This window comes from Thalassophryne amazonica, chromosome 2 (assembly GCF_902500255.1).
Source record: "Thalassophryne amazonica chromosome 2, fThaAma1.1, whole genome shotgun sequence".
Lineage (NCBI taxonomy): Eukaryota > Metazoa > Chordata > Actinopteri > Batrachoidiformes > Batrachoididae > Thalassophryne > Thalassophryne amazonica.
Window position 1 is genome coordinate 36,737,422 of NC_047104.1, and position 13,245 is coordinate 36,750,666.

The 13,245-nt window shown below is 40.5% G+C and overlaps 1 protein-coding gene across 2 annotated transcripts in view; it reads left to right on the plus strand.

The window, feature by feature from the left end:
• The window catches only part of hsd11b2 (hydroxysteroid (11-beta) dehydrogenase 2), a 79,818-nt gene that overhangs the window by 16,777 nt on the left and 49,796 nt on the right, over positions 1 to 13,245 (plus strand). For both annotated transcript variants that reach the window (XM_034184974.1, XM_034184982.1), the window contains exon 2: positions 7,481 to 7,693. In XM_034184974.1, the coding sequence (XP_034040865.1) occupies positions 7,481 to 7,693 (213 nt within the window). The remainder of the gene's footprint in view (positions 1 to 7,480; positions 7,694 to 13,245) is intronic.

The window sequence follows — 13,245 nt, forward strand, 5'->3', positions numbered from 1 at the left end:
GAGTTGGGGGAGGTGTGTGTGGATCAGGAGGTCTGGGTGGCTTTGCTTGAGCTGCTGCCCCCGCAACCCGACTCCAGATAAAGCGGAAGAAAATGGATGGATGGATGGATGAAATTTGAAAAAAAAACAAAACTTTTTTTTCAAGTTGTCATTATGGGGTGTTGTGAGTAGAATTTTGTGGAACAAAATGAATTGACTCCATTTTGGAATAAGGCTGTAACATAACCAAATGTAGAAAAAGTGATGCGCTGTGAATACTTTCCAGGTGCACCGTGCTTTGATTTCAAGGGACATCAACTTCCAGTTGGAGTGATGAGCTGCATCATGACAGGCTATAAAGCTGACTATAATCCAGTTTTATGAGCCTGTAAAGCGGACTATAATCCACCGTTATAACACTGTAGAGTCAGCAGCATTTCCCTTGGAACTACAGATTTTACAGCTGCACTCGTCGACTTTGTCTTTCTCTGTCAACAGCGATTAAACTACTTTATGAGTGGCAGTAACATCCTGGAAACGTTCTTTCACTGTTTTTGCTCAGAGATTCAGATTTCAAAGATAAAAGGAACAGCCAACAATAAAATCTGTTTGTTGTCAGTTCTGTGATCCTGTTGATGATCCATCTGATGGAACAGATACTCCCCATTCATAAAAACTCTTCAAAAACATTTCTCAGGCCAATATGTGACTGCATTTTTTTTATATATATACCTTGAGATTGGATCACATACAGCAAATCTGTGATGTTCTGGATCATTCTGTTGTTGTGAAGTGGTGAAGTGTTCCTAAGTTAGTCAGTAAGCACAGTTCATTTCCTGAAAAGACGGTGAAGTCGACAGCAGAGATCACCTGGTTTCCACCCACACACACGTACATGCAAAAGCAGCGATGCCTCAGGCCATCAGCCTGTTCCGTGTGTCACGTGTCTCCATTCCTTTCTTGTAGTGCCACCCTACAAAAAGCCAGTTCTACAATACACACTTAAAAAGAAGAATGTTGGGCTGGAAGAGCTGGTGCAGGTGTTCATTACCACCACCCACATGGAGCAAAGTTGCTCAAGGCAGACGTCGCTGACATTATCCCAACACTGTGAACTCTACTAAACTGTACGGAACCTCCAGCTCTAAGAAAACTAGTTCCAGGATGTAAAAGTCGTCCCCCACGATCCTCTCTTCCTTTCATGATATTTGATTTCAAAAAGAACTTATATTCTTCATATTTAAACAGGTTAATTTGTTGTTATTATTATTAGATAGATAAATACAGTTGTGCTCAAAATTTTACATACCCTGGCAATTGTTTTTGGCCATTTTCCAGACTATATGAATGATAACTGCAAATATGTAGGACTGCTTTTTTGCATTTGCGCAATATCTCTAAAATTAGAAAGGTCTTGTCTCAGAGTGATGCTGAAAAACTAATTCATGCATTTATTTCCTCTAGGCTGGACTATTGTAATTCATTATTATCAGGTTGTCCTAAAAGTTCCCTGAAAAGCCTTCAGTTAATTCAAAATGCTGCAGCTAGAGTACTGACAGGGACTTCTGACGACCGATCACTCGTACTCGCTGTAGTACATCTATTTCTCTGTATTTTGTGGCTTTTCCGGTTAGAAACTTGAGATGAGTGCAACTTCCAAGGTATCCACAAGAGACCAGATCGAGCAGCACTGTCAACACATCGGTCACGTGTCACATTCTCTGGAATGAATGGTAAGAGCTAGGCTGATCGAGAGGGGTGTATGAACAGCCTGTCGAAAACCACCGTCCCGTTTCGACTGATGCTTCACCTGTCGATCACTGCGAGTGTTTTGAATGATAAACTCGCAGCCAACATCAACAGCCTTGTCAACTTTAGCGTTCCTCGTCCCTGAAGCTTTGAAAACATGTCTGCCAAACAGGAACTGTGTGACGAAGAACTGCAATAGTGGTGGATTTTCAAAGTTGTCAAATCCATCATTCAATGACCAGTTGCAGTAGTTCAGAACTTCATCCCTTAGAATTGTGGCCATTTCTTTCAGGTAGCCAATCTTTTCATCGACATCAAGGAAAGCAGATTGAAGATCCATTGCTTTGCTAACTGCTCTCGGGAGGACAATCATTTCAGGCTCATTCCTCCGTAAAGATTTGATGAACTGGACACTGGGGAGGCGATCTGAAATCAGCTTTTTCAGATGTTTGCGGTAGTTTTTCGTCTCATTCATCTCTACTTGATACCTTGTCAAAATCGACAAGTATGCATCATTGATTTCAGCCATATTGAGGGTAGCGTCATTGTCAGTGAGAGTGTTTTCAACAAAGTGGATCAATTGTTCGTCACAGGCAGAATGAATGAGCTCAGCATTACAATATTCTTTTGAGGTCAAGGTGCGCTGAGCAGAGCGCAAACATTTTCTGTGGTAGTACCTTTCAAGAGCAGATGCATCGCCTGGATCTTCCAAATCTGATACGCAAATTCGGACATGATCATCATTAGTTTTCAGCTTCATCTGGAGGAAATTTTCACCCATTCTATCTGAGAAAACACGGTGGAGCGGTTCTATATTGTCATTGGGGCAGAAGCTGCAGCTAGAGAACAAACGTACTTCTGCCTTTGGAATAGATTTTGTCCTTTTAGGCTGGCTAGAGTCTCTGGAAGTTGAAGGGCTGCCAGACCCTTGCACAGCACATGCAGGGGAATCAGATCGGTCTCTCTTACATCGGAGTCATTTGATCATGTTCTTATTGACAATGGATTTCCGACAATCACTATGATAATTCACCAAATTGCGTTCAGATTCACTCATACTGAATAAGTGATCATGGAGCTGTTTCAGTTTAGTTTGGCCTAGGTCCAGCTGCTCTTTACAACATGATACAAGTTCATCAACCATATCAGGATTGTTAATCAATCTCCTACTTGAGGTTGCACCCTTGCTGCAAATGACACACTTCTTTTCAGACATGGCTACTCTCTGATGATGATATCCTCCAAGGATCTCAACCTGAAAATACACAATCAGATATGGAATGAAGTATTGCACCCAGGTTCTTTAAACGTATGTAGTATAATATCTGGTAACTGAAGAGTTCCATGCTTTTAATGATGATCCTTCCAGCTTTGCAGCATCTTTCCTGAAAGAATACAAAATACATGGACATTAATATTCCTTAAACTAAGTAACCATGTTTCATAAACATGGTAACAGGAATGTCTTATCATTAAAACAACTGCACAAAACGATTTGTCATACTTGAAAACCCCTAAAAAGTGGTTCTGCATGACTAGGTTCTCTCTAACTTGATAGTGACCTCAAATTTTGGCGTTACAGGACACTCAAAATTTATAATTATCACCGAAATGCATTAAAACTACTTTCAGTGACTACTGCAGTATTATAAATGGAACCGGTGTCCCCCAAAACCCCTAAAACGACCTTAAAATCATGAAAATCCCATCATTATTACCGAAGGTAGGTGCTGAGGCAGTTCGGGGGGCATCTTGGGACCAAAAAACCCCCCAGAGGGGGGGTTAAGGGTGGGACAATTTGCTCCCCGCCATTTTTGGATAGTCTGGTCCCAAATCAACCCAATGGAGTAAAAAAATAAATTTTAGCAAACAAATCCTATGGGAAGACATATCATACCATACTATAAATCTGCATGGAGTTGTTAGGTTCTTTTATTGTGGTGATGAGTGATCTCGGAGAGAACTGGACAGGGAATGGACTTCAAAGTTTAGATGTTGTACTGAAAAAAGTTCAAACCCTGATTCAGAGAGTCATCTAGCTGACAACTGGCCCGACTATGAATTGGACTGGATACTGGCCTCCATCTTGGAGTGAGATTTCCCATTCCTAAATGATGAATAAAAGAGCAGTGCTTGTGCCACACCCTCAAACTTGCCCAAAGTGAGGCTGACCAATGCTGATGTCAGTGTCTTGGCCTCCAACCAGTCACAGGCTAGGAGAGAGGCCAGTATCTGACCCAATTCGCGGCTGGTTGTCAGGCTAAGAGTGATCTAACAGCGCTGGGGACTTTGAACCAGATCACATCCAAACAGGTAGAACAAAGAGCCCAGATTTCCTTTCTATGCTAACTTTTATTTCTGTGCCTAACCTGGCCCCATGTGGACGGTCCTTAGCCTGTCATGAATCAATGTCTATGTGATTGGCTGCAAAAGTGAAGTAGGCGGGTATTAGCAGGTGTCTGCTCAAGTTGCGTTTAAGGCCATTATGTAAAAATCTTATAGTGTTTGTGTATGTCATGCCAAACAATAAATCAGAGTGTTCCATCATGCTGTCCAAATAGATGTGAATACTTTGGTTTTATCAATTAGACAGCTAAAAAATATCAGATGGTTTTAAAAGGATCAGCTAGTCGCGGCAAATACAAGGACATTTTGTACATCAGCCATTTTGAAAAGCAGTTCAGTAGAGATCAGATAGCTACGAGGACATTTTGGATGTGCGCCAGCCATTCTGTTATGCATCATGCAACACTCTTACAGAGTAGACCGTTCTCAAAAACTGAGTGACTGTGCAAGAAGGAGAAGAGTGAGGAAAGCCACCAAGCCACCCAGACAACCCAGAAGAAGTTATAGACTTATATGGCTGTGATTGGGGAAATTGTGCATGTTTGGCATTTTGTATCACCATTTATACAGCTTCATGATGAAGTGGTATAGGTGAGGATTTTCTTAAAAAGAAGACCTGAAAGTTTAGCTACAAAGTTTAGATTTGATCTGTTTTGGTGAAAGAAAATGCTTCTCCACTATAAAGCTAAGAGTAGTGATGCAAAATGCACAATTCCAACATGTGGAAGTGCAGTTCCCCCCCCCATTTGCCACAAGGCATGAGGAGATGTAATACTGGTACACAGTTTTAAAATCTTTTTTCATATGTTATATTACTTCTGCCATAAATCATTTCACAAAGCGTAGCACCGAAAAAGAAAGATAAGAGCTTGGAAATCTTTGCATTGCAGTGGTTGCACTGTCTGACGTTTGGAGACCTGGAGGTGGCCAGATTTCGGTGTACCTATTTTTAGTCTGGTCATGAAAAGGGTTGGTGTTTCGAGGGAATGACAGAGGCTGAGGTGAAGCAGCTATTGCCAGATGTCACCACTGACAATCGATGATATTATGAGAGTCAAACTATTTCTCTGGATGTTTGTCTGCTGGTTCAGTCTGTGACCCAAATGTGATGATTGATGTCATGGTGAGGGAGAGTTTCTAGATGCAGCTTACCTTGGTGATGGATGACAGTCCCAGAGGTTACAGTACTCCACTCATCATGGGTGATTTCAAAGTGACCACTGGCACAGATGGGCTGGCTGTGAAGACTTTATCCATCCTCACTGCATTTTAGCCATGTTACATGTTTCTCTGGGCATGATCCAGTATGCAGGTACCACAGTGTTGAGAACCCCAGCAACTTGAACACGACCAAGGGGAAGCTGATGGAGATGGACTAGGTGTCATAATGATAACCTTGGTTATCATTCAAGGTTCCATGCAGTTCCATTGTGTGGTGGATGTGATGATGCATCACTCTCCTGCGTGCTCCCAGATCTGATATGATTTATAGGTTGTTGTAGTTTGGCAAGTTGCAGACCTGTAACTGGCTGTTGTTTGGCCAATGGGAACATTATGAAGCAAAAAATCTAAGGCCGGGTTCACATGGCAGGATAATTAGGCCAATATCAGACCCGATCTTCCCTTTCCGACAATCTTCAGGACGCCCCGACAATTGTGATGACGTTAAAACGTATCAGATATTCCTGCTGTGTGTGGTGTGTTCAGAGCACTCTGATCTGCTCGGAAGGGCGTCAGGAGCGCTCCGATCACAAATCGGGGATATTCAACATGTTGGATTTTTTTGGCCCGATATCGCAGCGTGTTGTGTCCTCCGACCACAAACGAGCACGCAGCCTGCTGAATGTGATGTGCAGCCAATCAGAAAGCAAGGTAACGGACGCACGGAGCGAAATCTAATCAAAACAGCTGTTCTGACTTACCAGAAAGTCCGGTGGTCTCCACTGCTTTAGAACGCCTTTTCTTTTTCTTTTGGTATCGTTTTTTTCCCCCTGTTTTAAATAGTCCACAAAGTATCTCTATTTGTTTACTCTGAAGTCACGTTTAATCTCGAGAGATTTTGCGAGATTTCCTGTCTGAGCTGTGAATGTTCGTGTGTGAAATCTGTTCGTGTGTGGTGGTGTTGTTCTTACCGTGTGGCTGAACACCACACACTCACTGTACGACCAAACCTGTTAGATCCATAATTCTTTATCTTCACGTGTGTGGTCTCTCAGGTTTTGGAAACCTGCAGATAATTTTAAAATCCTACTGTGTGAACCAGGCTTTAGACAATGTCAAAACTGAAAAATTGATTTATTTAGTAAAATCACTAACTGGGTGAACACAGGAAAGGAAATTCCATTTGCCGACATACGTGACCTGCATTTAGTTGGCACCCGAGTGCTGGTGTGCAGCAGGTGCTGTTAGCTATATCAACTTTTGTTATCTTGTGCCACACCTGTTTGTGAATCCCACGTGATAAGGTGCGTTCTCACAATTATGTGAAGGAGTATGTTGCTTGCATGTCAATTCTTCTGTTCTTACTTATTGCCCTTTTTTTGAACAGTGAACTGAATGCTTGCATTTTACAGCCATCCTGCAAGATGTCCACTTTACAGAATGTTTGCAAAAGATGAATACACTGCTGGCCAGTTACTTTCACCAGTCTGGATAAGATGGCATCTATCCTGGTGTTTGGAATGCACCCAATGTGGAAGATGTCCACGGTTTAGTGAGGCAACCTTGTGTACCATGTTTCACCCTGTGTTCTATGTCAAAATATCAAAGGCCCCTGTGTAAAATTGGAAAAACACCCAATGTCAAACTTTTTTCTTTGCAATGTAATCATAAATGGACTGCATTTATATAGCGCTTTTCCAAAGCGCTTTACAATTATGCCTCACATTCACTCCGATGTCAGGGTGCTGCCATACAAGGCGCTCACTACACACCGGGAGCAATAGGGGAATAAAGTAATTTTCCAGTCAGGCGGGGATTTGAACCCATGGTCTTCTGGACTCAAGCCCAACACCTTAACCACTAGGCCATCACCTCCCCTCTTCTTGTGTCGTAGCGTTCAACACAATCCCTGAAGTCATTGTGGTGGTATTGTATGCATTAGCTTTGAGTCTCAGCCCCTGGTGGCTATAATTACAGTCAAAACGTATCCAGCGTTGAGCTTGTTTTAGTGAGGTGATCTTGTGTACCAATACACAACACTTTTATCAAGACATTGCATACGCATCAACCAGACAGACACACACAGATGCACACACCACACATGGAATCTAGGAATGCTTAGACCTGCTGTGCCTTCAGCAGTAACAAAATTACGACCGACGTGAGGTGTTAATGCAACCTTTAAGCTATTTTATGATATCTCTGAATGTATGCTGGCTCACTGTATGTCCCTCTGTCCCATCAGGCTGTGACTCTGGTTTTGGAAAAGCTGCTGCAATGCGTCTGGATGCACTTGGTTTTGAGGTGTTCGCGACGGTACTCAACCTGTCTGGTGAAGGTGCTAAAGAACTCCAGAGGACATGCTCACCTCGCCTCACCCTCATCCAAGTGGACATCACCCAGCCTCAGCAGGTTCAGCAGGCCCTCCTGGTCACCAAGAACAAACTCGGCCCCAACGGTAAGAGAAGACGGTCAACTGCTTGACTGTGATCACAATTTTCTGTGACACTATTAACTGATGTCTGGGGAGCAAAAGTAGAATTTACTTCACTATGGATGAAGCTCACAGGCTAATTCTTACCATTCATGGACTACACCCTCCTTTTATAAAGTACTTATATTTTTATAGCTCTTTTCTCTCCAAAGCACATGCTCAACACACTTTGTAATGTCCCCTCACATACACTTCTACACACACACAAAGACACTACACTGCAAAAAAGAGGTGTTTAAAAACAATATAAAACACTAAATCTGAGGTTAATTATCTTGCTGCATGGACAGATAATTTCACTTGACAAGATGTCTTAAGATTGTTAAATCTAGAAATAAGCATGTTGAACACTTAAAATAACAAATTAACTCTTAAAACAAGATAAATTATCTAGTGCTTTTGCTTTTTTATCTTGGTAAGAACCAAATAATTTGCAGTGTAATATCAGCAAGGTGCTTAACTCCACATTTTGAACAACTTGAGGCTTAAAGACCTCATCCCAGGGACCTTGGTGCTTTTGCTGTCTGGGAATTGAAATAACCTCTGGTCTTGAGACTCTGGTCTTCTTTTACCTCAAGGCCATCACCTCTCTTTTAAGAAAAATTCTGCAACATCTGGTCACTTTTTTGTCTCTCGCCTCTTTTTTCCTTTTTTAGAAATCAGATTTTGTTTTTTCAGAGGCTGACACATTGACACATAATACTCCAGGTAACAGCAAGTACTGTAAGTACTGGCACAGAGGTTCTCTGGATTTTTATGAGAAAAGAAACATTACTGTTGTTCCCAGACTGTTTCACCTGAGTCTCATCTCTCTAAAAAAGTGTTGTGAAGAAAAAAGATGCATATATATATATATGCACAGTTCCATAATCCGATAACATAATTATCAAAGATAATGTTTTCATTATCAGATTATCTTTTTAGATAACTTTAAAAACAATTATCAGACAAATTATCTAACGATAAATTTTTGTCCAATAACTTTTAGACCGATAACGTAGTAAAGAAAGCTGAACAGTGGCAAACTTTTTTAAAATTTAAAATCAATTGAGCACCTACCTGTTAAAAGTTTCCTAAAACGTATAGTTCTACCCTCTGCAAACAGAAGAGAACTGCTTCCAGAAGAAATTGCTCTATCCTCTGCAGACAAAAGAGAACTGGTCACAAAAAAAAAAAATCCTTTCTTTTAATACCATACTAATACGCTGGCAATATCACCCAAGTCATCCAGGGGCATACATTTTTAACTTATGGTTCAAATTTTAACCAAACTAATTTTGGACAAGTTATTTAAAATTACTGTAATGTCTGAAGTTTTATAAAGTGAAAATATCAGATATATGTTTTAGTTTTAAAGTAATGTGCTCATTTTTTAAGGTTTGAGTGAGCACATGCTGTGCCCAGCAGTGCATTATGGGTAGGATAGGGTAATCGCAGTACGTTCATGACAGGACAAATGCATTTCAGACACTCTGTTCAGGCTCCACGGACAACAACATTAAACTCTAGTGCCTAAAACTCTCATGAATATATTCTCTGGGTTTATAGAAGTTGTTATTGTATTTGCGTTTGTTAAATTCCACACATCTTAAATGTAGCAGACACGGATTATCTAGAATTTTGTTTCGGCAAGGTTTCAAGGCCTCTACTGCCATCTCCTGGGCAGTAGTGTTCATGGCAGTATTCATCCTGAAGCTGGGCAGACACTGTATGATATTTTAATCACTGTACTCTGTTTCAGTTCAAACTGTACAACAGAACCGCACAGTGTAAAAGTTCAGAGCGCCCGATTTATGTTCTCACACACATTGGGCCTCATGTATCAATGTTGCGCACTTGTGGCGTAAATTTACGGTGTAACCTTGAAATACACCAAAGTCGCTGTGACATGTATCAAGCAGTGCGCACCTGCCCATTTCCAGCGTACGCCTGACGTGAACTTGATAAATGCGGCGGGTGGAAACGATCGTAATTATAATAAACACGCCCATAAATATTCAGACTCCGCTTCAGACACACCCTCATTTTACAACATGGAAGTCGGGAAGATGGCAATGAAAAAGAATTCCACCAATCACGACGCGTGCCAATAGAGCGTCAAAAGCAGCCGTCGTATTAATTGTTTTGTAGTATATAATCAATAAAGTGTTACAGTGGTCCCTCGTTTATTGCGGGAGTTACGTTCTAAAAATAGCCCGTAATACATGAAATCCGCGACGTAGTCTGCGTTATTTTTTATAGTTATTATAGACGTTTTAAAGCTGTAAAACCCCTCACTACACAGTTTATACACTTTCTCAATCAGGCATGAACATTTTCTCACTTTTCTCTCGTGTGTAAACACTCTCAAAGTTCAAACCTTAGTAGGAAAATAAGACCAAACTGTTTTCAGGCCCAAACATTTGTTTGAGAAATAAAAATAGAACGTTTTCCTATAAATAATTATGATGGCTTTTAGAACTAACAAATTAATTTTAACGATCAACGAACGAGGTCGGACACATAAGAAATTATTAATAGTGACTGACCAGTATTTCACAGATCGCGCCTCTGCATCCTGACGCCACGCCTTTTCCCACTCACATCTTGCTGCAGCAGGTGTCTGTTTCCGAGTGACAAACACAGTTATGAGTAGTTGTTGGCGCTCTTTTCTCTTCTGGGCAACAAGATTCTTATAAACAGATACACAGAACAGTGTAAAAAAAAAAAAAAAGGCATGCAAAATTGGACTAAATACTCCACGAGACTCCTAGGCCACGACAGGTGAACGGTGTTATAGCGAGGGACCACTGTATTCTCTTTTGACATGTCAATAATTCTTGACATGTGGATATTTGCTCGCTCAATTAATAAGACACGCCTAATCTGTCAGATTTCTTTATTTTTTAAATGTATTTCTGTATTTATTTTATTGTGACAACCGAATGGAGACGACAAAACCTGATTGCAGCACGGGCGAATTAAGGGAATGACGAAACTACAGTTGTTATTATCAATTTCATAGTCTAAAACGATCACACCACATAAAGTTAAGCTCAGCGCTGCTCTGGCTCCAGGCTTGAACTCTGGAGAAAAAGGCGAGCAGCGCTTTCTTTGCACTCAGCGCTGTAGCCACGGGTCGTGCTCCATAACAATCCCACAAAGGCGGGATTTGTATTTATTATTATGTAGTATAATCAGGAAAGTGTTATTTATGTAACATATGCATTGATTTGTATGATGGCACTGTTTATCATGTTGATAATTTTCATTTTTATGTGGATTCCAGCACTGGTTCATTTTGGCGTATAATTTACACCACCTCTCGACCTGGTGTATATTTTCAGCGCAGCGTACGCCAACGACCACATTGATAAATGCCAAGTGGCGCAGCCGTTTTGGCGTACACCCCATATACGCTCAAATATCGCCGTACGCAACGTTGATACATGAGGCCCATTGTACGTTCAGAAACCACATTTCAAACTCGTGTTTCCAGAACCAAAACGTAAGCTTTTTTCAAACTTAATATACAAAAACTCTCGATGGGAGACATCAAAGTTTAAAAAAAACAACAACAAAAGACAGCTCTGCGGTGTTTGCACATGCACAGTGTGAGCGGTCAGATGCTTGTTGCTCTTCAGCAACAGGATACCCTCATGACGGCCGACAAGAAGAATATCAAACAGGTTTGATTTTTATTCAACCATACGATCTGCGATCAGGAGGTGGTCGTGAGATGTTAAACGCAGCTTGTTACTCCATGTACACGACATGATGCAGGATGCGCGATTAACCTGAAACTTGGTCCAAAAAATTCTTGCACGAATGAAAAATCATCTGAAAAAGGGCCAAAAGTCGCACAGTGTAAAGCCAACATTTATGTGTCAAGACAATACTGAGTGCACATTTTACATCATCAAACGTGCGCACGGCACTAATAAAATGTGCGCACATTCTCTCCACATGCAAAACATTTTGTGATGACACTTCCAAGCCTCTGTAAAAATGCCTGTTTTTACAAATAAAAATGGAATATTTTACAAAAGCACATTTATTTGTAAACACCAACACATTACACATGTCACATTAACGTGTTGGTTTACATAATGAATGACTGAACCAATCAGTGTTTAGCAGAGGCACTTTTACCCAGAATCCTTTGCGATCTGTCTGTGTTTGTTATAAAACCTCTGAATTAGTGCATTATTCAACATTAAAAGATATATGTTATATTTTAACTTTGTACAAATGACAGAATTGACATTAATGGAGTTATTCTATCAGTATTCACATTAATGGAGTTATTCTATCAGTATTCACATTAATGGAGTTATTCTATCAGTATTCACACAAAACCATAAGTCAACATGATTTTATTTTCCAAGACCTGCACCTGACCGGAGCATTGTGATTGGTAGAGAGCTGGCTTTGTGCCTGCTCTCAGCTTGCTTCTGTGCTATAAGCTGTGTAGTAAACAAGAGCTTCCAGCAGGGGGCAGGATGTTCAAATATAGAAGTACAGGCTTATTGTTTAGGTCTTTTGTCACTTTTGATGCTTCCAAAAGCGATTGTGGTGTTAAAACTCAAATTCAGCTTGTTAGTAGTTGCAAATGTACCAGAGACAATACTGGAATTTATCGGTTATCTGTAACTTCCAAAACATTTTTGGGTGGTTTATCTTTATCAAAAATAACTTTTCAGTCATCTGATTATCTGCTATCGAAGTTAATTTTTTGGTTATCTGTGCCCACCACTGTATATGCATACATTGTGCTATTGCTATATGCCACAAGAAGCAAATTTAATTTAATCAGCACATTATTTGTTTATAATGCAAATACCACATTAGTGAGCAAAGGCTTACAGGCTAATTAATGTTATCATAAGAGTCACAAAGAACTCAAGAGTAAACTGCTGCTCAGCGTTAAGTGTGTGTACATGTACCTCATTAAATAATTAAATATTTTAGAGCTTATACATTTTAAAAACATAAGTTAGCCTTACCTTAGCCTAGCTGACCTCTTCATTGCTGTTCGGACTGCCCCATGAATGCAAGGAAGTGAAATGTCGAGTAATATGAAGAATAAGTAATATGAAGGCCAATCCCTCTATTTGTTCAAGTGTGGTCTTTCAGTATGAGAGCATAATTTATTAATTTCACTCTCCAAGACCCATGATGTCCTTCTCATTCAGATCATTTTCGTCTTGTTTATGGTGGTTTGTATCCAGTTTAATGATACATTACCACCACCTTCGGCTCTGGAGTGTGAAGCACAGTACCTCACTGAGCTCAAGCAATGTGTCATGTGTAAACAGTGTTATCGTGTGGTCATAGATGATAATATACTATTTTTTTCTCATATGCAAGTCACAGGACCAGCCAAACAAGTTTAAAAAAACACAACTTGTACTGCGCTGTAAACAATATATTCTATTAAAAATGTAGTTTCAATGTCAAAATATTTTATAGCCCCTGTCAGTATGTCCTAAATCCTCCCTCCCTCTTCCTAACTAGGTACCCCTGGACACTTGTCA